Source organism: Caenorhabditis remanei, chromosome X, assembly GCF_010183535.1.
Source record: "Caenorhabditis remanei strain PX506 chromosome X, whole genome shotgun sequence".
Lineage (NCBI taxonomy): Eukaryota > Metazoa > Nematoda > Chromadorea > Rhabditida > Rhabditidae > Caenorhabditis > Caenorhabditis remanei.
Genome location: NC_071333.1, coordinates 17,130,046 through 17,157,309, shown reverse-complemented (window position 1 = coordinate 17,157,309; position 27,264 = coordinate 17,130,046). Strand labels below are relative to the sequence as shown.

The 27,264-nt window shown below is 37.2% G+C and overlaps 6 protein-coding genes across 6 annotated transcripts; 2 read left to right on the top strand and 4 right to left on the bottom strand.

Annotated features, from left to right (window-relative positions):
* Positions 1 to 1,454: 1,454 nt before the first annotated feature.
* Positions 1,455 to 2,587, bottom strand: GCK72_025475 (uncharacterized protein; the record flags this gene model as incomplete). The annotated part of the gene is made up of 7 exons (XM_003103583.2): positions 1,455 to 1,537; positions 1,587 to 1,772; positions 1,828 to 2,064; positions 2,111 to 2,232; positions 2,277 to 2,343; positions 2,396 to 2,516; positions 2,561 to 2,587. The coding sequence occupies 7 exons, from the start codon at positions 2,585 to 2,587 to the stop codon at positions 1,455 to 1,457; spliced, it is 843 nt and encodes a 280-aa protein (XP_003103631.2).
* Positions 2,588 to 7,583: 4,996 nt separating this feature from the next.
* GCK72_025474 (uncharacterized protein) lies at positions 7,584 to 11,237 on the top strand (the record flags this gene model as incomplete). The annotated part of the gene is made up of 16 exons (XM_003103673.2): positions 7,584 to 7,680; positions 7,728 to 7,895; positions 7,943 to 8,012; positions 8,065 to 8,272; positions 8,763 to 8,981; positions 9,027 to 9,170; positions 9,218 to 9,364; positions 9,412 to 9,486; positions 9,536 to 9,808; positions 9,856 to 9,990; positions 10,040 to 10,153; positions 10,214 to 10,328; positions 10,381 to 10,464; positions 10,517 to 10,760; positions 10,810 to 11,020; positions 11,085 to 11,237. The coding sequence occupies 16 exons, from the start codon at positions 7,584 to 7,586 to the stop codon at positions 11,235 to 11,237; spliced, it is 2,457 nt and encodes an 818-aa protein (XP_003103721.2).
* A 118-nt stretch (positions 11,238 to 11,355) lies between these two features.
* Positions 11,356 to 16,209, bottom strand: GCK72_025473 (uncharacterized protein; the record flags this gene model as incomplete). Its single annotated transcript, XM_003103559.2, has 16 exons — positions 11,356 to 11,587; positions 11,635 to 11,778; positions 11,831 to 12,183; positions 12,227 to 12,397; positions 12,443 to 12,542; positions 12,589 to 12,674; positions 12,722 to 12,976; positions 14,268 to 14,469; positions 14,521 to 14,664; positions 14,716 to 15,080; positions 15,129 to 15,299; positions 15,350 to 15,449; positions 15,500 to 15,585; positions 15,628 to 15,882; positions 15,935 to 16,070; positions 16,124 to 16,209. 16 exons carry the CDS (start codon positions 16,207 to 16,209, stop codon positions 11,356 to 11,358), a joined length of 2,886 nt encoding a protein of 961 aa, XP_003103607.2.
* Positions 16,210 to 17,440: 1,231 nt separating this feature from the next.
* On the bottom strand, positions 17,441 to 19,353 carry GCK72_025472 (uncharacterized protein; the record flags this gene model as incomplete). The annotated part of the gene is made up of 8 exons (XM_003103576.2): positions 17,441 to 17,588; positions 17,644 to 18,005; positions 18,051 to 18,221; positions 18,289 to 18,388; positions 18,448 to 18,533; positions 18,816 to 19,070; positions 19,121 to 19,256; positions 19,304 to 19,353. 8 exons carry the CDS (start codon positions 19,351 to 19,353, stop codon positions 17,441 to 17,443), a joined length of 1,308 nt encoding a protein of 435 aa, XP_003103624.2.
* Positions 19,354 to 21,483: 2,130 nt separating this feature from the next.
* Positions 21,484 to 23,177, top strand: GCK72_025471 (uncharacterized protein; the record flags this gene model as incomplete). The annotated part of the gene is made up of 7 exons (XM_053736355.1): positions 21,484 to 21,579; positions 21,625 to 21,744; positions 21,986 to 22,118; positions 22,162 to 22,304; positions 22,480 to 22,639; positions 22,690 to 22,955; positions 22,998 to 23,177. 7 exons carry the CDS (start codon positions 21,484 to 21,486, stop codon positions 23,175 to 23,177), a joined length of 1,098 nt encoding a protein of 365 aa, XP_053579921.1.
* Positions 23,178 to 23,706: 529 nt separating this feature from the next.
* Positions 23,707 to 24,671, bottom strand: GCK72_025470 (uncharacterized protein; the record flags this gene model as incomplete). The annotated part of the gene is made up of 4 exons (XM_003103657.2): positions 23,707 to 23,754; positions 23,968 to 24,276; positions 24,348 to 24,494; positions 24,600 to 24,671. The coding sequence occupies 4 exons, from the start codon at positions 24,669 to 24,671 to the stop codon at positions 23,707 to 23,709; spliced, it is 576 nt and encodes a 191-aa protein (XP_003103705.2).
* Positions 24,672 to 27,264: the final 2,593 nt, after the last annotated feature.

Here is a 27,264-nt window from a genome sequence, read left to right as displayed (position 1 = left end):
AAAAGTAAGGGAAATGTATATCAAAGAGATTAAACATCATCAAACATTCATAACATTATAGTTAGCTATCCGATAATGTCAAAGGTAGCTAATCTAGAAAGTTAACTGCAAAATTTGGATTAAATTGATATTCAGCGTCCCAGTTACCTTATAAAAAACACTTTGAAAAATATAAAGTTCGCAATATTATCAGAACCAGTAAGGCTTCCAAAAACACATTTGAATACTAACGTAAATTAATTGAAAATTACGGCCAATTAAGTTTTATCAATGTTCCTAATCTTTTTTAACTGACTTTTACGAATCTTGTTATATAAAATTGAGTTATTCCGGACAAATGGGTGTCAGAATTTTTTTCTTTAAAAATGAGTAGCCCGCATGCAATGAAAATTCTACTGAAAATAGAAAATAGACGAAATGTTACAGTTCCAGCTAGAATCACAAAAATGTTGTTATTCCATTCATAGTCACACTTCAGTAAGACAACTAGAAGCCAGAAGGGAAAGTGACAAAAAAAGCCAAAATTTTTGCATTGTCCCCACCCATTCAATCGTTTCGTCGCTTCCTGCTAGTTTCACTTTTTTTCTTTTGAAGTCAGCTCCTATTAATCAACAGAACCGTCGGCTTGAATGAGTGTTCCGTTTCAGCGAATAGAGGTCAATTAGGGCAGAAAACGTACGACAATAAAGATAAGGGAAAAAAAAAACTTCGGGAAATGCAATTTTAAATTGAAATAAAATGAACGAAATGAAATAAAACAATGAAAGAAAGGGTTATACACGAAAAGGACGTGTATAAAAACAACAGTGAAGTCAAAAGGAGACGGGGGGGGGGGGGGGAGAAAGGAGATAAGAATATATAAAAATTTCGGAAAGTGGGGAAAGCTGGATTTCCAATTGACTGACTTGTGTGGGAGAAAATGAAGAAAAGAAGGGGAATTCGAATTGAACAAGGAAGATGTAGATCAGTGAACCGGTCCCTTTATGTTGTGGCTTCAAATTTTGAATCGTATGCTTAATAAGATTGATTTCGATTTTTGTTGCGTTACTTTTTGCAATGACGCACGAACAAACCAAATTTCGGCAAATTTCGGCCCGGCCAGGCTTGATTTTAAATTTAAAAAAGATTTAACATTTAAAAAAAAACCAATTTTTGATGCATAACTAGCTTTTGATTAAATTCTGAAGAATAGTCAAAAATTGACATTTTTGGAAAAAATTTCAAAAAAAATATTTTTTTTAACTTTGAATTTCCTTGTTGGGCCGGGCAGGTAAAATTCCCATTTTGCCCCGGCCCGTGACAAGTTTGGAACAAACCATTCTGTAAATTTTTAAAGATTTCAAAATCTACTTCCTTTTAAAAAACATAATATTGAAAGAAATGTGTGTTTTGGGTAAGATGAATCTTTATATCATTATTATCGTAATCATTTAATATGATTTTGTTTTTCTTCTTTACGAAACGACGACCGAGAGGTAGATGGCAAGCGAGGCAATAATTGACGACCACAGCTTCGGGTCTGATGTGTGTTTCGCAACTGCAAAACAGAAAGCGATATTCATCTGATTAAGGGCGACATGACCTACCACAGACTGTTCCATTTGACATCACATTTCCGTAGGGGGACAACTGATTGCATAGATCTTGATCCATGACATACGACATATCGGAAGTCATGAACGCCAGCTCGTTTTTCGCCATGAAGTTGATTTTGGGGACTTGAAGTTTTGTGAAGTTGGTGTTGCTTGCAACAAGGATGGTTGGTTCGAGAGCTGAAAAGTTTTCAAATCAAATTAAATAACTCCACACACGATAATTGAAACTTACTAGCTGATGCGATTGGTTCCGATGCGTAGACTTTTTCCAGAAGTGGAATCGCCAAAGTGTTCAAATTGGTGGATCGAATGTAAACTCTTCCGTAGACTTCTTTGACATATTGAAGTTTGTCGGTGATATTCTGGTTGTTGGTACCCTCCACGTACAAATTTCCAACAATAAGTTCACATCCGTCCGGGAGTCCAGCGTTCATTCCATTTTGAGTTGAGTTGCACTCTTTCAAGACTCCTAAACAGAATTCATTAGGTGTAGAGGCGCAAAGTTTTTTTTTTACCTGCTCTCCCTTGGCAAATTGCGAAATTATCCGCCGCTCCCCTCTGCACATTTGTGTACCTTGCCCCTTCCTCAGACGTGATGCATAATTTCGGGTTGAACGTGAGTCCCAGACGGCTTACTCTGAACTCCCCATTTTTTCAAGTAGTAAATAACACTTGTTGTACCTGAGAACCGGCATGGCAAGGCGCTCAAGAGCTGAGTTGTTGGCAACCATAAAATCTACCGAGAGACCTGAAATAAACTTTTTAATCTACATATGTATAATAAATCAGGATGGATATACTTGAGTTAGTACAAACAACGGTTCGGAGGCGAGCGAAGAAATCGAGACGAGTGTAAGATGTTCCGGAGACCTGGACACAACCGTTGATTTCTTCAACGTAGGCAAGTTTGGAGTAGAGGGTCTAAAAAGTCTTTCAGTTGAAAAAAATTTAGAGGTATCCGTTACATTGATGGCATCAGAACCAGTGAACATCAAGGATCCGGTGATTCGTGTGCAGTTGTCTTCCAATGCAACGAACGTTCCGTTGAATACACATTCCTTCGCGGTTTTGCCAGCTGAAATTGCTCTGCATTTTTCAGATCACCCATCATAATATAACACCTTCCTTTTTTTTTATTTTCTGACTCAATCACATCATGTGATATCCCACGTGGGCGCGAGAAGCGTGGCTTGCTTTCTGAGTTGATAATTTCCCACACCCTGAGCAACTGGGGGTGGGTTTCCTTTTTTCAATCTTTCAGCAACAAAAAAATGAAGTAAGAAAAAGTAAATTTATCAGACTTGTCACGGGCCGGGCCGGGTCAAAATCAGGAAAAATCTCGGCCCGGCCCGGCCCGCTCGGCCCGTTTTAAAACATTTTTTCAAAAATTTTTTTGTTTTTGAACTTTTTTTTGGAAATTTTTGGAAATTTTTTGAACTTTTTTGAACTTTTTTGAAAAAGTATAGTTTTCGAATAAACAATTAAAATTGAATCAAAAGGTGAATATGTATAATAATTTAAGCATTTTTACTCTTTTTTTCGAAAAATTTCAACACAAAAATTGTTAAAAATGGGTACCCATTTTTGAATCCGGGCCGACCGGGCCGGGCCGGGCCAAGAGAAATTTCGGCTCGGCCCGGCCCGGTCAAGAAAAATCTCGGCCCGGCCCGGCCCGATTTTTGACAAGTCTGAAATTTATAAGGTCTCCAGAAAATTCAAGGCATTGTATGAAAACTTTGTTTACTTAAGTAAGTTAGATCAAATCTTTAGGGTATTAATGTTTTCGGTTATGGGCTACAGAGACGTTCGACGTCATTAGACTATCCCAGACTATACTTTGTCTTCCCTCTGAAAACAACATCTCTTCTCGTGATTACTAGAATCACATCACTTTTCAATCAGAAAGAGCTCGAGTCTAAAAAATAAGAAACAAGAAGAAAGAATATGATTACCGGAAAGGGCAAAATTTGACATTATATCACAGAATGACCAGACGATAAACTTTTTCAAAAAATTTAAATCTTTTGTGAAGGTTGTTCAATCAACATGAGATAGCGGGAATTTGAAACTATGTACGTCAAATTCAGACAAGGCGCTAATGAAAAGACACTAATGAAGTTCAGCATGATAAAGAAGCTTAAACGTTTGAATCGTAGTCGAATCCGAGAGTCATATCTCTAAAGGCTAAAATCGAGTTTTGAAAGTTTGAGAACTTTGAAAATAGGTTTTTGACACATTAACTCTGAGGAAAACATATTCTAGCAATTTGGAACCACTTAAATGAAACTAAGATATGATAAGTAGATTTTTTTCTGGAAAACATGCAATGTATGGTGCAACTATGGAATATTCCGATTAAATGTCAAATCGTTCCTATACAATCCGAATATCCAACTAACCTGTAGAGGATCCCCAGAATGCCGCAAGTAGAAGTAGGAGCCCCAGTGAGGCGTACTTCCGATTCATGCTTGGAGCACTTTCTGATCTGTGACTGGAAGAAAAAGGAGGAATTTGAAAACACCGTGGCGTCGTGAGTGAGAAGTTAGAAAACGGAAGACATGAAATGAAGCGAGGGCGGAGCAAGTTTCTTAGGCAACCCACTCGACAACAGAGTCGTGCGAGTAACAAACTCACTCTGTCTATCTTTCTCTTTCTCTTCGAACTTCATAAATGTCGGCTATAATGATTCATTTCCCATGAGGACAACCCAGTGATTATATTAGGAAAAAATCGAAAGATTTCAAAATAGAGGTTGAACCGGAAACGAGGGACAACTCAACAGGAAGAGTACTAGGGAGCTGATAAAGTTCCGGCTAGATTATCTGATATCAGGAATTTAGAAGAATTTAAGCTGAAGTAAAACGAACGCCTGCGCATAACAACTGAAAAATCTATGAGAAATATCTCAAAAATAATATGATGAAGCTCATATAAAAAACGTTTGAGTAGAAAAGTATGAGAGATCTCTGATTTTCAACTCATTTTCGTGTTGTGCACAATGATTTGTATCCAGGATCCAGAGTATGTCACCTTACAGATAAAAGTTTCTCAAAACAGTCATACAAAAGGAAAATTGGAAAAAGTAGTCGAAATGATATTCTGGTTTCAACAGCTCAAATTTGTGCCAAGAATCGACTGAAAAAATTCTACCTATTAAACAAGAATGCAGCCATATTAAAAGTCAGTACTTCCAGTACAATTTCAAACACAACGCATTTTTTAAGATTAAAAAAACTAGAAATAACCACACTATAATATTCAGACAATCGAATTCAAACTTATGATTCAATTCATAGAAAACTTCAGAAAAAAAAATCAAAAATTCGTTTTTACAAATATCATGAACTTGAGACCGATTTCTGATTAGGATTTATGATGTGGTCCAGATGTATAAAACTGAATTGACATGCTCATTCTGAACGTCTATACTAGAATCCTTTTCAATTACCGTAATCGATTTTTTTTGAGTTAGACGTCTCCTGCGTACACTTGCACACATCTGAGCTTTCTCTGTTTCAATATAACACACCAACATTTGTTGATTATATCAACAACATTCTTTTCAAATTGGAAAAACTGCAGGTGGTGAAAAAAGGGGGACCTGAAAACAGGTGCATTTTGATGTTCAGAAATGATGTTTTTTGTTTTTTTGTAGTGAAAAACACACGTTTGGAACTCTAATCGAAATCACTTCCGTCTCCAGATGGTCCATTTTATGGAAATTCAGATTGTCAACCATGTATTTCAAATTCGATGTGGACATCAAGGACTCATTGCTTTTTTCAAGTTTTCAGATTTCAGATTTCAGATTTCAGATTTCAGATTTCAGATTTCAGATTTCAGATTTCAGATTTCAGATTTCAGATTTCAGATTTCAGATCACTACTATTTCTCACAAGATATCAATTCTCCTTCAGCGTTCTCTCCGGCGTACATCATAAAACCTCTTCATTTCCATCTCTTTTCTCTAACCCACGGAAAAATCTTTTCCACCTCGTCTATCTCTTCATTGTCCTCTCTCCTCATTTCTACTCCGCTCTTCTTCGCGAAAATCAGTGAGTGTATAGTGCGGCCTCGCTTCTTTTCCGTCTCTTCTATCTCCAATGCCATCTCTCCGTCGTCCTCGTCAATGTGGAGGTTGTGTATGTGACACCCTCCTTGGGTTGGTGCGCTCTCTAAGGCAGTGTCTAGTCTTCTGCGTCTCGTGAGGCCTCATTGTATATCATAGCGAACGAGCTGGGCCGTCGCGTTTGGTTTTTTGGCAATTTGCCAACAAACGGTTGGAAAGAGTACCGCGGAGAAGAGCGAGATAGTAGGAGAGCAGTCAGACAGTAATGAGAAGACCATCACCTGTAGGAGAACGGTTGGTCATTGGAGTGTGTATTGTTAGACTGTGTACAGATAAGATTTCTTTCAAAAACACTGGTAGATGTGTCAGGAATAATTATTTCGAAAATTAAAAATAAGAACTGAAGAATTTGGATTTCTAGGTAAGGAGAAAATGAATACCAACACCGACAAATCGAAAAACTGGAAGTAAGCTACAGTAATCTGGATAATGAAATTCTCAAATCTGAAACAATTAAAGCTTTAAAAATATTAAACTATAAACGTCTATGCTCACAAGTGCGCTTATTTCTTAAGAAGTTCAGTGTTATGCTTAGAAGCTTCAAAGATGACAAAAAATAAACATGTTTACAACTTACACTCCCAAGAAACACATTCCAGAAGTTTTTAGGCACTATTCGGGAAGAGCAAAAGTGATGTACACCTTGCCAGGTTTTGTTTTCATTTGTTACTTTTTTTTTCCTATTCAAAATTTTTGATGAGCAGCAATTCGGAAAAAGGAGCAAATATTTGAAAACTGAAAAACAGAGTAACCCTTATTCTAGTCGAAATTTGTTTTCACTTTCAATTTCCTTTTCTAAATTGAAAATTTCTGAGAAAACAAATGAAAAGCCAGATTTGTGAAAGTGCAGAAGTTCCTAACGTATCTTTTTCAATGTCTTATTATGTGTAATTGCTGTATTTGTATTGATAACCTGTGATGTTTTGTTTCAGAATCCCGATTAGTGGACAGATAGAAAAATATATACATTTCAATATCAACAGGTCATTGACGTCATTCGTGATCGGTGTTTACAGTTCTGTTGAAACCAACATAAATAACTAGAAAAACTAGATCCTGTGATTTTTTATTGGAATTTCCTATTCAGAAATAAAAGTTTCTGGTAGTTATTCACTACTTTCGTAATCCAATATGCAGGTGAGTCACTTCTTTTCTGAATGGTTTTTTCCCGAACAGAAAAGTGTAGAAAATTGAAAAGTTGTTGTGAAATCGGAATCACTCGCACTTCTTTTCTCACTTTTTTGTCATTTACCCGCCTTAAAATATCGCTTAAAATGAAGAGATTTTGAGAGAAAAAGAATGTTATCGGGTGGGAGATGCAGCGGGAAGCGAATTGAGAACTGGACGAAAAGAAGAAAGGGAGACAAACAAATAACATAGCACACAATTGAAAAGTAGGACTGTGTTTTCTCTTTGACTTTTCAAACAGGTCGACTTGCCCTTTTACCTGAAGTACTAATTTAGTTTTATGAAATTTTAGCGGGTCTATCTGTTTTCAACAGGTTTTTTGTTGAAAATTTTTTTTTACCATAGCTACCGTCCTCACCATTTTTTCCGCTCTGTTTTTCTGAAAATCCAGCAAAAAAAGTATTGGGAAGTTTGCTCTCTTTTTTCGCTTTTCGCACGCCTATTCTATTTTCCCACTTTTTTCTAGATTCCTTTCCGTTTTCCGGTATTTTGGAATATTTCATTGGAATATTCTTCCCATTCATATTTTCCCAGGTTCTCATGGTTACCAAACACATTTCTCATTTTTCCCAAGGTTTTTTTCCATTCATTCTCACTCAAAAAATATGGATTTAATAACGCGCTTCGTGTTGACTTCCTCGAAATCTAACCATTTCCAGTCCGAAGAAATAATGGAACCGAAACAGGAAGGCACGAATCCGATCCGATGGCCGGAGTACTCGGATTGTCAGTTTGAAGACTGTGCAGATTGTGGATTGGTAATTCTTGGTAGGGCGAACCGATTTTTTTGATTTCACAAAATTAAACCATTCCAGGTTCAATGTTCACGTGCAACCTCTGCGACAACCATCATATCTGTGCATCCTGCTATAACGACACAATTGTTGAAGAAAGTATTCATTCCAAAAAATCTCAAAACCTTCCAGCAGAACATCCACATATGCATCATTCCTACCGGTTAGACATGTCTCCATTTGGAAAACGTGAGTTCCCTAGTTCCCAGAAACCATAATAAATGTTTTTCGTTCAGTTGCATTTCCGGTACATGACAACCCATGCGCAAGTTGTGGCTCCAAAGTTTTTCCGGGATTACGCTACGTGTATGTGTATACTATATAGTAAGGGAGGCGCTCATTTCATTGTGATTTTCAGGTGTCCAGAGATCTGCCCTGACTACGGTATCTGTGCGACATGCTTCATTAAAAAGAAAGGAACCGATGAGATAGAATTGTTTGAGGCAGTCCAGGCGAATCCGAAACTAGAGAAGAAATATCAGATTGGTGCAGCAATAGTAACACAGAAGTATTATGGTATTGGGTTAGCAAGACTGGATTGGTTTCAGATTTGTAAGGATGATGAGGTACGTAACTTCTCTGCTTACTAGGGAAGTTTTTGGAGACGCGGATTTCAAATTTGCAACAAATTTGGTCTTAGGTACTTTCGACTACGTGAAAAACATTAATGCGGTCAAAACCTGCTAAATGTCTCTACGAACCGAGTTATGAATCCTCAAAATGTTTTAATGGTGAAGCTTTTGCACATGGAGTTCTAAATCGGCAAATGGTATACGCAAAGATTTTCTCATTTCTGTAAAATACGAGCACAAGTAAACCGTTCGGAAAGACAAAAGGAGGTGTATATGCGGCCGATTTGGAAGTCCATGTAAAAAAATGTTGACCTTTCGAAAAGTTTGAGAACTCATAACTCGGTTTGCAGAGACATTTAGCCGGTTTTGACTGCAAAAATGGAGTCCCCGTGGTCGAAAGTACCTCTAACCTAATTTATAGATAGTTTGAAATATGCGTCTCCAAAGACTTCCCTGTTCAGTCTATTCACCTATTTTCATTTAGGACCAAATGAAAAACCTCGGTCGTAAAATTGGGTTTGCCGTTTACCAATACCCTACAAACCTTCCACAAGAAGAGAGAAACAGCTTGAACCCAGACCAACTGGAGGAACTGATGAAGAATATTGAACAGGAGGCGAACCGGGAGGCCAATAATAACAATACCAAGACTAAGAAAAAGTTTGACTCGAAATTTATACCAGAGTTTGGATATACTAAGGAGGTAAGCTAACCATTCGATAAATAAGTATGACGATGTTACTTTTAGCAAGAAGAACATATAATAAAACTTCGTGATGAATTATTCGACATCAACCGAAGACAGAAAAAGTATAAAGAAGGAGAGTCTAACATTGTGGAAACAAAATTTGTTTTCGTCAGTTTCTTCGCAGATGGATCTCACTCAAACATTGTATGCGTTTATTCTAGTACCTACTGTCAAGTTTTCAATAATTTCAGCTTCCACTAATTTGTCTCCGTATAAGTGACACCAGAACAATGTATGTGGAATCCACTGGAAGGGCCTACGATGATTGGGATGACTTTTTGAGTAAGAACAAACTTCCGGAATGTAACATTTTGTATCCGTATGATGGTCTCTATGAGGTACGTTTTTTTCTGTAAGGAGATCTATTTTCAAATAAAATTTTCAGATGGAACCGGGTGGTATTCTCAATTTGCGTTATGATATTTCTCGCAGAAGCAAGCTCCCTAGTAAAATTGCTAAGGTAGGTGTCCTAAATAGTTCAACTGATTTCAATAGCTTCGGACTTTCAGATCAGTGACCGGAGCGCCATGGGAATCGGAATCGCTGCCACCATTGGCTCGGTTATTGGTCTCTTCACACCACTCGCACCAGTTGCAGCTACAACTCTCCTCTATACTGCAATTGGCACAGGTGTCTACACAATGGCCAGATCTGGATATCACATTGTGGACAGAGCAACTCATAACGAAAATGTGAATCCACTGCGAAGTCGTGAGAACTTTGTGGATTGGTTAGCTGTAGCTGCATCACTCGCATCTTTTGGAGCTATTGGAGGATCTGCGGTTAGTTAAAAAAAAAATTTGTGTAATCAATAGTCAGGTTATTTCAGTACCTCACGGTGATGGCCACTCAAGGAATTGAAGTCAGTCAGGCTATTGAATACACAGTGAACGCTGCGATTTTCGCAAACTTTGCAGTGTCTGGTATTGCATTGACCGCTTCGGGATACAACATTTTCGAAAAGGTATTATACTTTTATGTCAATATGATATACGTAATGTTTGCGGTTGTAGGTTGCAAACGGAGAACGACCAACTCCATTGGAGCTCTTCCAATTCTCCACCAGTTTGTTGTTCTTCACTAACGCAGCGGTAAACCTTCAGACGGCCGAAAGACTGATTCAACAGGTACGTGGGAAATGAGAAGTGCATGCTATTATAAAATGATACGGCTATTTTTAATTTCAGACAACTCAAGAAAAGATTAATGATTATCGAGATGGTCTCAAAACAGCAGAAGACAAGCAACAATTTGATAATACCATTAACGAGAATATGAAGAAAACTGAAGGACAGTCTGGAAGTAAGTGCTAATTACGATTCTGAATGAGTTGAGTCTGAAATTTAAATTTCAGATTCAAAAATCAAGGCCAATCTGGAAACCATTAAAGACATCCACAAGGCCATGCTTGCAGATAAACACGTGGAAGCACACATCCGTAAGTTTTTAGTATTATAAAATTTCAATCCCATGTATAACTATATTTTCAGATGAACATGAACTACCGAAGAAATCAAAACCAATGCCTTCATCTAGTGTTCCAAAAATGCAAGCCAAACAACTATCCGTTTCTGACAAGAAGATAGTTGAGGAACACTTACAAGCGCTCGATGCCAAAGGTTTGGCTAAGCTACCAGCTAGCAAGCAGAAGATCACAACTTATTTGAATGTTGGTTGGGATGATATTGCTGCAAAAGTCAAGGCTGTGTTGTCAGGAGGTGCAGGAGGAGCTATGTAAGTTTTTAACAGACAGGAGGCAAATCAGAATGTTCAAAATGTTCAGAACTGAGAAGTTGATTGAAGGAAAGTCCAAAAAAGTTGTTACAATTGACAATGGTGATGAAGGGTTCATGGGAGCAAAAGTGGAATCAATTCCAAATGGTGTTTCTATAAGAAAAGGAGTTATTGATAGAATCGAGATTACTTTGAATGATGCAGGAGAGCCGATTCCACATTTTGTTGAGGGCACTATCAGATCGGGGACTGAACAAAGTGTGAGTCCGGTCTATTTTTAAATTTCCTAAATTCAATGGCCCATTACTTTTTTCTTTCTTTCAGGTTGTCAGAATCCGTCTTGAAAACCGTGGCGCATTGGGAAATATCCGTGCTAAACCGAAAGTGAGAATGTACAAAGAGAATTCATCAAAAGGAGTGGAAATCGATGATCAGGAGCTATCAGAGAACTATTTCATGTGCTACGATTGGTCATAATTTGTGATTTTTTGAAAAACCAAACCGTGTAATTTTCATTTTTTATCCGCCTACTGTGTAGATCATGCATAACTAACAATTTCATTCATAAACAAATAAATAAAGATAACTATAACAATCAAACTCGATTTTTGATATAAACTGTCACTTTTAATGGAGAGACAGTTGCACAACCAATTAGTGTCAGCTTCTCTTCGGTTTCGGGACCAGAATAAATAGTATATTTCCGGAGCAAATGAGCAAGGGTAAGTTTGGCTTCAGCCAGACCCATGCGCATACCAACACATTGTCTGGGTCCTGCACCAAATGGTATATAAGACATGACGTGGCGAGGTGTAGATTCCAACCATCTAAAGCTTGGAAGAACACTTTCTCGTCAAGAGTCATATGAACCAACCTTTCGGGAACAAACTCTTCTGCATTATCTCCCCAGATCTCCTTATTCAAATGAAGGGCACTCACGTCTGCTTCTATTCTGACACCTGCATCGATATAAATGTCTCCTAGAGTTGTTGCAGTCACACATTGTCTAGAGCAGCCACTGAAAATAAAATAAGCGTCTATTAGTCACTAAAAGAACACATCAAACTTACAACCAACCAACTGGAAAAAGTCGCAGTGTCTCTTTGATGATAGCATTCACATATTTCATTTTGCTTAAATCATCATAAGAAATGTTCTCAGAAGTACAAATTTCATCAATTTCTTGTTGTGCCTTGCTAACAATTTCTGGGTTTTTCATAAGCATGTAACATGCATAAGCCAATGTATTTGCAGTTGTGTCATAGCCAGCAATGATGAATGCAAAACAGGAACTAGTGATTGAGTTCAGAATCTCTATTTTCTGAGCTCTGTCGCAATCGACAAGAGTCTCTTTATAATAGTCTAAAAACATATCGATAAAGTCATTTGGCGTAGTGTCTACTCCTTGTTTGACGTTTTCCATCTTCAAAACTTCTATAAACTTTTGTTAGAACACTATCACCTACCCAGTCTGCATACTTATCCCCAACTGTGGCTCTACAGTACATCCAAAGCTTCAAAGAATCACCACCACGAAGATTTTCATGTAATATGAATACATTTTTCACTGTATTTTCAAATTGTGGAAAAAGAACAGCTAAATACCAAGGAAGAACACGATGCGATTTATTAAATATCTGTAAAATATAACATCAACTAACCTACATTACTTTAGACTATACCGTTTGCACCAGCTTGACTTCTTTGTTATTCCATTGATCGGAGAATGTTTTTCCCATCGCTACTCTACAAATAACGTCGAATGTTAGTTCTTGAAAATATCTGAAATTTAAGAGACAGTCATAATTGTAAGTTGACAAATAACTACTCGTGAATGTTGAACGGCTTCCCATCCTCATGTTGTGACATAATCTCCAGCATACAGATAACACTGTTTTCCATAGTGTCATGAACCTAAAATTTTGCCCAGCATGCCTTTACACTGCCTTTTTTATTCTTACCTTTCTCAAAAACTTTACTGAAAGAGCAGGATTATTCAATGCTCTCATTTTTTTCCATCTGTTGCCATACGCAAAAAATACATTCACTAACGGTTCTTCTTTTGGATCTTCTAACTCTCCGTGAATATAATTAGTAGTTTTTCGTGCATTGAAATTCTCGAATTTCTTGATGAAAAGCTCCTGGAGCATATCTGGATCACCAACTACTAACACGGGCGTTGCACCTTCATAGAAGCCAAACACTTTTCCAAATTTCTTAAAACAAAATATGGTTCAGATTATCAAATAGTAAAACATATACCTTCGCCCATTCTTGAATCACAAATACTCTTGGATTATTCACATCTGCCAAATCATGGAATGATCCTAGAAACGGCCAACCTTGGGGACCAGAAATCCCCCTACGTTTCCAATAAGTATGAATCCATGTGTAATATCTAATGGATGAACAAAATTGATATATTCGAAATGCTTCGAACCTTACCCGGTTACCAATAAAAAAATGGAAATAGCAAAACCAACAAACATACTCATAATGTTGCCAAATGTTTATTAGATGCAACACTCGATCACTTTTATACGGTTATCACCTTCCTTTTACTAACTTCACTTTGTACTTTTGCAGGCGAAACGGTTTATGACCAGAAACAGTTTGAGGAGTTCTTTTAAAAGTGCATGATGATTAACTATACTACATGAATCTTTGAAAAAGTTACCGTTATATTAAGTTAGTTATAACAAACATTTATTTTGAACTCATTAGCACAGTAACGCTTTGGTAGTTCGGCTTGTGATCTGCAGTGTTGTGTTGCTGGATAGCATTGGTTCAAAAATTATCCATTTCATTTAAAAACGCTTCAACACTACAAAAATCTGAAGTTCTGAACAAGTAGGACAACTTGAACAAAATCTTACGAGTTCACTGTAACGGATCGGCAACCCCGTGGGGTATTTTAATTTGCTGAATCCAAAATTTAATATTCGAAAAAGAAATTACTAGCAAGTTTTTAATTACAGATGCACATTTGTCTCAGGCACAGCTGGGTTTTTTCTTTTTGCAATTTGGTATTCGTACGAACAATACATAGTCTGAGGTCTTATTGAAATTGAAAAAGCTTGCAGACTACTTTTTTTTGAGGTGTAAATTAGCCGTATTATTTTGAGCTAAATCTACAACAGTACATCTGTACAGAAGTGTCATATGTTAATTATGTTCCCAAATCAGTGTTTAGAGCATTTGCCAATTGTGAGAGCCAAATAAAAACCAATCATGGTTATAGTTTGATAATTTTGCATGAGATGTTTGATCATGTGCACTTGCAAGTTATCAAGCAGTCCAAAAACCAATGCAATTCCTAGATAACATGTATTTGATTGTCATTCATTCCTTTTTATATTATTTAACAAACAAATAAGACAATTCAAAATGTGATTGTTGTTTGCAGTGATTGCAATTCAAATGTTGAAATTATGTACATAGAAGCTGACTTAGTACCAGAAAACGGGAAATAAAACATTAAAACCGAGTTTCCAAATATACAGTAACCTTTTCTGGCGATGTAGTTGTGCATCCCTGAACATGAAGTTGTTCTTCCGTCTCTGGTCCCGCAACGATCGACCATTTTCTGAGGACATGTGCAAGTGCAGTTTTTGCTTCAACGAGACCCAATCGCATCCCAACACATTGACGGGGTCCGGCACCAAATGGTATCCAAGACATGTTGTGCCGTGGTGTTGGTGAAAACCATCTGAATTATAGGAACATATGGTAGAGAGGTTATAATTTTTAATGCACTGACCTTTCTGGAATGAAGCTATCTGCATCCTCTCCCCAAATTTCCTTCGAACGATGCAGTGCTGTGACATCTGCTTCAACTTTGACTCCCTTTTCAATTAAATAGTCTCCAAGTGTGGTGGTTTCAACGCATTCTCGTGAGCAAGCACTGTAAAAAATTAATAATATAGTAAAATAAAAGTAATAATTAAACACTTACAACCAAGCGACTGGGTACAATCTCAAAGCTTCTTTTACAACTGCGTCCAGGTACTTCAACTTGGTGACCTCATCGTATGAAATGTTCTCCGATGTGCAGACAATGTCAATTTCTTCTTGAGCCTTTCTCATCTTTTCAGGGTGTTTGGCAAGTAGATACGATGCATATGCTAGTGCATTGGCAGTGGTGTCAAATCCAGCGAGCAGGAATACGAAGCACGATCCAATGACTTCTTCAGAAGTCACTTTCTTCTCAACTGTCGTTCCATATTGTGTGTTTTCGATTTCTTCTCCAGTGTAGTAATCGAGGAACATGTCGATAAAATCATTCTGGGTGTTGTCAATGCCCAATTTTTTGTTTTCAACCTTCAAATTTTAATATAATAGTTGAAATTTCTTTTGTTGATAACTCACTCTTTCCTTAATCCTGTCGTGAACTGCAACCTCACAGAATTTTAAAAGTTGTCCAACATCGCCTCCTCTAACTGATTCGTGATTAAAGAACAGATTTTTTGTGGTGTTCTCAAGGCTGGGGAACAAAACTGCAAGGAACCACGGCAATACTCGGTTATTGCGAAGGAAAATCTTAAAATAATAATTATAATACTTTTTTTTAAATTCAAAACAAAACAAACCTTTTTCACAATAGAGACACCTTTGTTATTGAACTGCTCGGAGTATGGTTGCCCCATGGCAAGACGGGAAATGACGTCATACGTGAATTCCTGGTAGAACCTGTGAGTTAAGAAACAAATTAGAACATAAAATTCTAAAAGTGAACTCACTCATGGATATTAAAAGCTGAGCCATTCTCGTGTTTGGCCAAATGATCAACCATACAAAGAACACTGTTTTCCATAGTGTCGTGAATCTGTTATAAACCTCATTTCAGTGAACCAGAACGTGGTCATACCTGTTTCAGCGCTTTCACTGAGAATGCTGGAGATGCCAAGGCTCTCATTCTCTTCCATCTGGCACCCCGAGCAGAAAACAAATTGATTCGTGGTTCTTCTTGGGAGCATTCCAAGTTTCCATGGATCAAATTGGTAGTCTTCCGAGCGTAGAAGCAGTCAAACTTCTTGATGAAAAGCTCCTGGAGCATATCGACATCACTCACAACAAGAACTGGATTGGCTCCTTCGTAGTAGCCGAACACTTTTCCGAATTGCTGAAACAAAAGTAATATGTGTGTATATATATATATAGACCCAACTCAATACCTTGGTCCACTTGTTAATTAGAAATCCTCTTGGTTTTTCTTTATCCGATAGATCATAAAAAGACCCGAGAAACGGCATCCCCACCGGTCCATCAATACCTCTTCTCTTCCAATACGTGTGGATCCATTTAAAGTATCTAAAAGGACGAATGTACCTTGTAGCGTAATTAAATTGTTTTCAACGACTTACCCAACAAGAACAGCAAAAACAGCCACAAGACAAACGAGAATACCCATGACAAAACAGAATGCAATAGTGACTTGTGTGGTCTCCATGTTGGTATTTATATAGCAAGTGACCGATCCTCTATCCTATCTCTCTTTTAACTTATCTCTCGGGACCGCCCACTACTTCGTAGTCTGGTCGGTTTGTAGTCAGCCCTACACGTTAGAAAACGGATAGGAAGGAAAATTGTAAAAGAAAAAGAACAATGAGGTAGCTGCAGAACAACGTGTGTCAATTGCAAATTATGATGTTAGTCTTTGATACGCAAAATGATAATATGGTAGCAACCCGGAACGAGCTGTCCTAAATTTTGACACTTTTATATTACGAGAGTTGATTGATGTGTGTAAAATAGGAGTTGTATGATTAAAACACTAGAAGCTTCACAATTTGGGAAACAAACAAGAGAGAGAGATATGGAACCAGACTAAAAATATTTAAAAATTATCATGTTATCTTAATTTTGCACTTGAAAAGTACAAGTTCACAAAATTTCTTTTGGTTTGCCGCGCTCTTGGCGGCGTTCTTATGAGATTGTAGAGTGATGATAGGAATTGGGTGTTCCTTGAGTGAAAGTGCAAAAAAGTTTTTGCAGAAAGTACATAACGATCAAAAGACTTCGCAGTTTCTAAGTTTGATCTTAGAATTGGGAGGAACTAAACTTTTTTCGATTTTGCATTTCGTACTTCTAAATAATGGGTTCGGTTTCAAAAAACAGACCGAAGATCATACACTCATTAATTTTTGAGAACAATTATCAATTTTAAAAGGACATTTTTCCAAACTTTAAATTTATTTTTCTTAGTTAATTTATCACATTCTATAAGTTTTTTGTTTGAAATGAACAACTGCTAGATTTATATTTTATTTCTAGATAAGATCCAATTTTTTAGCAAGATGGATTCAATCAGATACAGGTACATAGATAAGACAAAAAACAACATTAAAAAAGCAGAAAATTTGGAAAACATCAATTAACGCAATTTCAAATACAATGTGACAGCTTCTGGTGATGTTGTGGTGCAGCCAATGATTTTCAGCTCTTTCTGAAATAAAACTTTATTTAAATCAACCAAAAATATGTTACCTCCGTTTGAGGACCAGTTAGCAAGTCATATCTGCGGAGTAAGTGAGCGAGAGCAGTTTTCGCTTCAGCTACTCCTAACTTCATTCCAACACATTGACGTGGTCCCGCACCAAATGGAATCCAAGACATTTGAGGTGGTGGTGGGCTATCGATCCATCTGAAAATTGTAAAGTTTTTGGGAAAATAACACTATTTTACCTCTCTGGAACGAATTTTTCGGCGTCATCTCCCCAAATCTTCTTGCTTCTTTGAATCGACATAACATCTGCTTCGATTCTGACTCCCTTGTCAAGTTTCACATTTCCAAGGGTAGTTGGGGTGACACATTCTCGTGAACAAGCGCTATAAATGATATTTTGATGATCTGGATTTGGTTTATTTCTATATTTTCACTTACAACCACCCAACTGGACACAATCTTAAAGTTTCCTTCACTATAGCTTCCAAGTATGTTAATTTTGGCATTGTGTCATAAGAAACGTTCCCAGTTCCAACAACATTATCGATTTCTTGTTGAGCTTTCCTCATTTTTTCAGGATGCTGAGCTAGTAGATATGCAGCGTATCCCAATGAGTTAGCGGTGGTGTCAAACCCTGCGAGTAGGAAGACAAAACAAGAGCCAACAACATCTTCCACAGTAGCTTTTTTCTCAATAGACGTTCCATACTCAGTATCTTCAATTTTCTCGGTTAACTTTTTCAAAAGCATATCAATAAAATCCTGTTCAGCATTCTCGATCCCTAATTTTGAATTTTCAGCCTAAAAACCCCAAAATTTCAAAAAAAAAATTGCATAACCACTCACCCTCTCCTTCATTCTCGTGGTCACTGCTTTTGCACAGTACATGAAAAGTTTTCCAACATCACCACCTCGGATATTTTCATGGTTGTAAAACACTTTTTTGATCCAGTACTGCCATTTCGGAAACATGACAGCCAGGTACCAAGGGAAAACACGATGGGTTCTCAATAAGACCTGAAAAGTTATGATTGTGTATTGTTTTATTTTATTTTTATCTGAATTAAAAAATCTTCATTCATACCGATTTAGTCATAGCTATTCCGGAATTTTTGAAAAGTTCAGAATTGGGTTGCCCCATAGCCAGCCGCGAGATGACGTCATAAGTAAATTCCTGGAAGTACCTACAAACGGTGTTCATTTGTATTAGAATTAAAAAAAATCTAATCTAAAAATTAGTTACTCATGAATATTGAATGCTGCTCCATCTTCATGTTTCAACATGAGATCCACCATATTGATGGCACTATCCTCCATGGTGTCGTGCATCTAGAAACAGAAGTATCAGTTTCAAGATATAAATAAATAACTTCAAGCTTGATGGGTTAATAGCAGATTTGCAAAATGTTGGCCCGGAGCCAAAAATTAAGAAAAAATTTGAAATCTTTATCAAAAATGGTAAAATCCTATGTATGCTTCAGACGTTATCAATATTCGAAAACATCGTCCAAAACTTGACTTTTTTACAAAAAAAAATTCAAAAATTCAAAATTTCAAATTTTGTACTGTGACCCAGCCGTTGCAAGTTCGTTGATAGCTGATTCTCCTTACCTGCCTCAAAGATTTCGAAGTGAACCCTTCTGTCGCTAGAGCTCTCAGTCTTTTCCATCGTGAACCACGAGAAACAAAAAGATTAACAAGTGGTTCTTCTGCTGTGCTCTCCATATCTCCATGAATCATGTTGGTGAGTTTCCTGGCGTAGAAATTATCGAACTTTTTTGATAAAAGTTCCTGTAGCATACCCAGGTTACTGACAACGAGAACTGGAATAGTTCCCTCATAGTATCCGTACACCTCACGAAATTTCTGAGTGAAATATGTACATAAAATAAGTAAGATAATCTTTTGAATCTTACTTTTGTCCATTCGTGAAGAACGAACCCGCGGGGATGGTTAACATCCGCTACCTCATAGAAACTTCCAATGAACGGTAGACCACGTGGTCCTTTAATTCCATTTCTCCACCAATAGGTCTGGTGTATGCCAAAGTATCTGAAACCCAGGTTTATGAAAAAGTAAAACCAGTAAAAAAAACCAACCCGACAATTAACAGTATGAGACACAGCAATATACAAGACACAATATCCATTTCCTTGGTTTTACTTGCTGAGACCCTAAAATAAAAAATTAAGTTAATCAAAAGTTAAATACTCGAAACAAATTGGAAAATATGTTATAAGAGCCACCTTATATATTCTTTGGTAGTTGTATTTGCAACAATTGTTGTCTCTTTTCTTCTCAAGTTGTATAGGGGTCAATATCACATATCTAATCTCCTAATCAGTCGGACTGACCTCTTGATCAGACTACACACAAGCGACTACAGTTAACAGTTCCTATACACTCATAAACATGTCTAGCCAGTTCCGAGTGAACTCGTAAACCCTCAATTTGAGTAAAATCAGAATACGAAATAAACGGATAATATCTAACGTGTAGTCTTAAGTGAGGTTACACTATTTTTGTATAAACAAAAACTGGTTAAAAGTGTTAATTTGTTTGTAATTGCTTGTTTTTCCCCAGTTTAATTGTCGGAGAGGGGAACCAAATTTATAGATGACCACAACAGGCAACATTTTTGATAGGGATTGGTTTTTTAGTGAAAAAAAAAACGCAGAATAATAGAACGATGAGTTGATGTGCATAGTAACGGGACATCTGAAATGTCGCATCCAATTTCAATGGGCATGAAAACATAAAACATAAATATACTCAATACGAGGAGGTTTGAAAACTAATTATTACCGTGAAAACATATTATTACCCCAATAACCGTTCCTTGATAAAACTTGTTTTGTTGACAAGCATTGAAACGAGTAAGCCAAGATAAATAAATGAATTATCTAATCAGGACTGTTCAAAAATAAAACAATCAACATATATTTTCCTTGACACTGCGCAATTTACATCAGGGCTTGATGAGAGTGGAAATATTTTAGAGGACTACTTTTTTGTAGTCGCCCTCTTGGTGATTTCTAAGATGAAGGGTAGAAAATCACTATGATTTTTTTGTCTGGTTATAATCTGAAATGGTGTAAATTTCATTTTTCGACAGGCTCATCTCTAGTATGATCCGTAAAGTTCAATCAATAGAACTCCTGCTATCAATAAAACGTGTTATCATTGTTTCAGATTGGAATAGTTCTGGTTTGCAGTACTGTTAGCACTGTGAGTGTGTTCTCTGTTATATTTATAAAAATTTACAAATATGAACAACCATCATCTCAGAAACATGGTATTCCTGATCACCCCTCCTTTGATGTCAGAACACAAACGTTGCTGACGTTGAACTCTCATGGTTCACGTGGGAAACTGAGCTTGTCAAAACGATTGACACACTGTGTTTTATCAAGAAATTACATGTGGCCAGCGCTTCACAGGGAACAAAAACTGTCTTTCTCACAAGTCATAAACCAACGAAAAGAATTAAGCTAGAATTTTTTCAATACGTATTTAGTTAAACTTTTGATAAAATGTTTCCAGATTTTAGTTCCCGTCAGAAGTCACAAATGAACAGGAAACTAAAAAAACTAAACAACAACAAAAAACTAAAACTAAACAACTAAAACTAAAAAGGAAACTAATGAACAGGAAACTATTGCGTTGAACATAAAATGAGAAACAAAATAAACGAATATAAAAATCATTTTCATTTGGTCAGTTCTTACACCAAACAACTGCAGAAGATAAAACACAACAAAAAATAACATGACTGAAAATGTCAAAAACCAAAATTTTGATGAATGTGGGTACGTTTTAAGATGATAAATGTTCTGAAAGTTTAGACAAAACAAATTTTGCTGAAAAATTGAATCACTTCCTGCAAAGCAGCATTGCGTGTGCCATGTATTCCAATTTCTATACGTCTATTGTCCCTTTTCCTTTCCGGCATGAGAAAATCATATCTCTATACATGTTTCGTACCGCACATTCCGTACAAAAACCACATTATTCCTCCGTCCCAATACTCATTTTCCCGAAGAGCACATACTACAATTGTTCAGGTCACGAGCACAGTTTGGCTCGCCGTATCTTATCAACTTACCGGCCAATACCTGACGCTGTCGTGTTGTATAAAATGTACGTTATAAGTAGACACTCTATCATTTTAGTTGTGTTGGTTATTATCGACTGTTTGTTAACATTTTATATTTGTACTTTTGAGCTGGTTCCCCGAGATTTTAAGGTTTTTAACTTTCCTTTGAAATTTTTAGAAACAATGTCCGACTTGATTATTGAAAACGTACCACTGACTAAGGAATGGCTCGCTGATGTCGTCGAGAAGAAAATTGGAGTGAAACCGACTATTGGAACGGTAAGTGATTATATTAGTATGTAGATCAAATACTTGATTCTACAGAGTGGAATTCTGGATAACTCCGAGTTGGGGTACATGTCAATGATTCGTAAAGTGGAGCTTCATTTCAATGCAGAACAAGAAGAGAATCATCCAAATTTGCCAAAGCACGTTGTGTTGAAAGTGAGTGTTGAGTGTTAGTGGGACAAATGTAAATTTTGACAAAAAATAATTCCTGTTTGGTGAAAAAATCAACAACAATTGATTTTTCTACCTTATCTTTTTTTTCTGTTTTTGTGAAGAAAAGACAACAAATACATTAATCGAGATCTTAGATCTTACCTGCGTGTAAGATTGAGTTGTGTGGTACACAAATGAGATATCCAATCAAAAATTGAAAAATTCTTATTAAGCATGATTTCAGATCGCCTGCAGTGCTAAGGGGAGTGGAGTCATAGAGAACGCTGGCGGTGAAGTTTCCAATTCCGAAGATGCTGCCGCGGTAGAACAGTTCATGCACAACACTGAATGTGACTACTACCAAGTTTTTGCAAAATGTGAGTTTACCAGCTAAGGTGACTTAAAACTATATATTTTTAGTAACTGACAAGCCTCTGAAAGTCCCAACGATCTATGCTGCTGTCAAAGCTGGAGAGAAGGAGGCTCCAGTTCCAGTCATTGTCATGGAGATGTTTGAAGACTGCAAAGTGTATGATCTCATCACTGGATTCAATGAGGAGCAGGTAATATAGTCAAAATTGTAAATACTCTGTATGGTTTTCAGCTCTACAAAATTGTGGATGAACTAGTGAAGCTCCACATCTTCTCACTGACTACTGAGAAATGGAAGGAAGTCAAGCGAGATCCTACGGTAGACATCTCCATATCATACTAATCTAAAATGGGTTTATAATTCAGATGATTGCTATGGCTGATATGTTTAGTGTGATGGTTAAGGGTATTGCTGACAACTTGGCTAAGCAACCAGGGCTTGAAGTGATCTCTACATTCGTTCGTAACACGTTTGAAAAGGATCCAAAGTTCTTGCAGACGATTGGAGATGAGTACCTTGAAGAGAGTGGGTTTTGTTGTTCCATCAACTTTTCTTTCAATAAATGAAATTTTCAGAACGCACATCAGTCATGACACATGGAGATCTCTGGGCTCCACAAATCCTATGGGACAAGGAGGACAACATCGCTGGGATCATAGACTGGCAAATCACTCATCGTGGTAGCCCAATGGAAGATTTGCATCACGTTCTCTCCACTTGCACTTCTGTTGAGAACCGTCAAAAGCTGACGAAGCCACTTTTGGACTACTACTTCGACAAATTGAGCACTGCGTTAGATGCCAGAGGAGTGAAGATGCCATGGACAAGAGAAGAGATCGATGTAAGCTATAGTCGTTAGTTTTTAAAAAATATTCAATTTCAGGAGGAGTACAAACACTGCTACATTCCTGGAGCTGCCTTGACAATCTTTGCTAACGGCTTCTGGGCCAACTCCCCAGTTCTTCAAACTGACGGAAAGCCTGATATCGCAAGAATCGGCGAGTCATTCGCCAGGTGCAAGTCTTACATCGAGGAGGTCGTTAAGGAGCACAATATGTCGTAAAAATCCAGTATAATTTATTTTATTTCATTTTAATGGTTGGGGGTTTCTAACATTTTTGTCAAATAAATCTATTATCTTCATCTTGTGTTATCTGGGCTTCATATGTTGCAGAGTATCTTTAAAATGTGACAATTTAATCCTGAATTTGCCAAAGCCTACTTTCTGTGTTGAACACAATCTTTAAATTTTTGGTTTTGTGTACTCGATAGTCTTCTGGTCTTCCTTTTCCAAAAAGTTCCATTGTTGACCGAATTTGAATATGAATACAGATTATGATAGCATTCTCTTCAAAAAGCAACGTTCTCTATTGTTACCACTAACAAAGAACTTTTATCAAGACGGTCTTGATCTATAGTCGCTTATCTTGTCTAATCTATAGTTGTAGGCAAAATCATCAAATTACAAAGTATTCATAGAAAAACCGAACCGTGATGTCAGCGGAATAAGCGGAATAATTGAAGTTGTTATACAATTAAGATTACTGAAAAATTGGAGTATATGTAGTGTGGAATGATCAAGTTCTGTCGGCCTATTTCTGGTTGGCAGTGGCGAACACCTTGACGACGTCATCGTACACCTAAAACAAATATTTGTGTTAAAGGAGCATCTATTTGGTGCGAAACGGCCTCGAAGCGGAAAACATGATCTTTTCAGACCTGCAAAGCTCAAAAATACGGTATTTTATCTTTTTCAACAACTAGGCCACTCCGCAAAATCCCCAAGAAATTAAATGCGTCTTTAAAACCCTCAAGTAGCAGACCGTGAAATTATAATACCAAATTGTGCTTACCTCAGTGACTGGTCTCTCGCTGTTGACCTCGCGAACCATTCCAACCTTTTCGAAGAGTTCGATGATTGGGAATGTCTGTTGGTTGTAGGTCTCAACACGCTTCTTCAACGACTCCACGTTGTCATCGGTTCTTCCTTGACCGCGGTGAAGGCAACGGTCAATACAGACGTCGACTGGACAGGACAGGAAAAGCACAAATTGCTCGTTGACCTTTCCTCCCATCTGTTTTTTCCATCCCTCCAAGTTATCCTCGTTACGTGGGAATCCGTCGATCAAGAAGCCGTTGGCGTCCTTGCTTGCAATCATTGCCTGGAATAGAATTAAGGTTGTTTCTAATTTTTCGAGTCCTTGATTTTTGAAAATTCTGATATAGTACTTACGTTTTCCAACAAGGAACACGTGATCTCGACTGGGACGATGGATCCATTCTTGATATGGTTCTCAATAAGAGCTCCAAATTGGCTCCCGGCTCTTTCACGTTCAGCTCGAAGCAAGTCTCCGGCAGAGAGATGGACATATCCAAGATTCTGAAATACGGAAAAATGATTTTTGTGATTCATCTTTCCTTTTGTTGAAAACTTTAAATTGAATTATCTTTTAAAATTATATTCATATATTTTATAAACAGTTACCTGTTCAATCTTCGAGCAGATAGTTCCTTTTCCGGATCCTGGTGGACCGAGAACAAAAACAACGTTGTACATGATGTCTGCAATATGAGAGATAGAAATAGAAGCGAATGTTTCTCACGCAACAAGAGTGGTGAGAGATGTGTATACGAGAGATACGTGACCGAAATGGCGGAGAGAGCGAAACAGCTAGCGAAATAGCATGGCTCGTCGTATGAGACGCAGAGAAGAAGCTAACGGAAGGGCATGCCCCGAAATATATGTGTCATCACCAAGGACAGAAAAAGAAGAGAGGAGGAAAATGGATGTGAAAGGAGAACTAATTAGACTTGTGGAGACTTTGAAGAACAATTGGATGTCATTCAGAATGTCATCCCCTTCTGTTTGATTTATATCAAAAGAGTTATCAATTGATGACGGAGGAAAATTGAGAAATTGAAACGACTCGTGAAAAAATGATAGTCGGAAAGCCATCTCACCAACAAAAAGGAAATGAAAGTGCAGTGAAATGGCAACTGATAACATTAAAGAACATCCCACATTGTGACACGAAAAAAGAAAAAAAACGAGTTTTTTTCCCAGTTTTGGACGTTATAGTTTGTATATAGTCTACAAAATACTTATTGCATCACTTTAGTTTGTAGGTTTAGATAGTGTAAAGTTTCAAAATCGTTAGAACTTTATAGCAGAAATAAAAACATGCTTTCGTATTATTCAAATTCCTGGAAGGCGCTTCGAAAATCTTTGAAAATCAGATAAACTCAAAATACAGGCATATTTATTTATAGCTTGGAAATAAATCCGGTTCTCGAAGAGAAGAAAAGAAGATAGGTATCTATGTACGTATACGAACACATTGTCTTTTCTCCTTTTATGTAAGAAAGAATGAATTGGCTACAAGACTGCCGCCATTACGAAAACGATTAAAAACTGATAGCAAGCATTTTTCGTTTAAGAGTTTAAGAGACTGGTGAACTAATTCATTGTGCCAAATTGTGCCGAGGGCTTAAAGGAAAAAATTGTGATAGTGGATGGTGGAAAATGAAGAAAAATGGACTTTGAACACTATATTTAGTACAGAACGAAACTATGTAGAAAATAACAATTTTCCAATAAAAAGAGCTAGGGGACCATTTAAAACAATAACATTACAAAATACTCGGAAAATTTCAAAAATATTTGCCGCCAGCAGGGGTCGAACCTGCGACCTTGGGCTTATTAGACCCACGCTCTAACCGACTGAGCTATGGCGGCTGTTGAGAGAAGAAGAAGAGAAAATGTACAAGTAGAAAGAGAATAGCGAGAGAAGAAGAGAAACACACTTTGGACTGAAGTAGTTGGATGGTTTTTCTAGTGGGTGGCAGTGGAAAAAGGGATTCTTATTTTGAAGACTTGTTAGGAAAGTGTTTTGGGAGAGAACATATTTTTTAATTAATTTTATATATGATGCAGTTTATTTGATTGACTATAATCACTTTGAATAATTTTCAACTATAATTACTCTAGATAGTGAGAAGAGGCAGAAAACAACCGAACACGGCCCCAACCTTCGAATAGTTGAGTGTGGCCAAAAAATTATAGACCAATACTGTTGCTCTGAATCAAAATTGACACATATAAGGTTATTCGAGAAAGAGTGTTCCGAAACAATTATTCCAACGCAACACTATTGCGATAGATGACACGTGCGCAATAAAATATCTGTTGAATATGCAATAAATATTGATGGACGCGTTGAAAACCGAAAAACAATATGGTTTTTTGCAAGTACTGTTTTCTCGCTATTGGAATACAACGGAATAATAATAAATGTTAACTGAGATTGTGCCTTTTGTCAAACATTTGAAATGCAAAGAAGGAAAGAAAGTGATGGTTTTCATAAAATTAATTCAATTACTTTACAAGTTATTGTGAAGAGTATTGCATCCACTAGCTTTGAATTCTTGAGTCAGGTGGAACAATTTGAGACACGAGGAAAAATAATCAAAAATGTAGTCTGTCCACCGGATCGTGTCAGATCCACCTCAATCAATATGGAACGTTTCTCCTTTGACAGATTTCATTATGAAACACGTTTTTAATAATGAGTTAACTGCAAAGTTTCGGAACTACGGTACTGAAAAAGTTCTGAGAAAATGACTCTGATTTGAATGTTTCATTTCACGGATGCAACGGTTTTTACGAGATTCCATGACGCTTTAGAGTGTAATTGTTACAGGAGCCGTTGGTGCAGCGAGGAATCTCGAGCTCCATCTTGTGGTGACGACAATCGTCGTTGACCTCGCATTTTCGACGCATGCCCTCTTTGCCGACGGTTGCTCCAGCAGAACCAGCGAACTCAAGATAGGGTTTTTTATCGCAAAATCTTCACATTGGACCACAACTGAATCCATCGGTGACTACGGCGAAGGCTAGGAGAGCCAAGAGAATAATAGGGAAGAAGCGCATTCCAGAGAATTATCAGACGTATCGAATGATGTTTTCTTCTGAACAGAGGCTCCTTTTATTTGTAACTCGCGGGGAACCCCTCTTTTCTACAAAGCCGCCAAAGAACTGTTTCTCAGGAGAGAATGGGAACTATACGATTTTGGTCATTGGTTTTTCGAGATATATGGGAATTTTGGTATTTGAAATAATATGAATTGTGGATCAGGGTTTTTGAATGCTT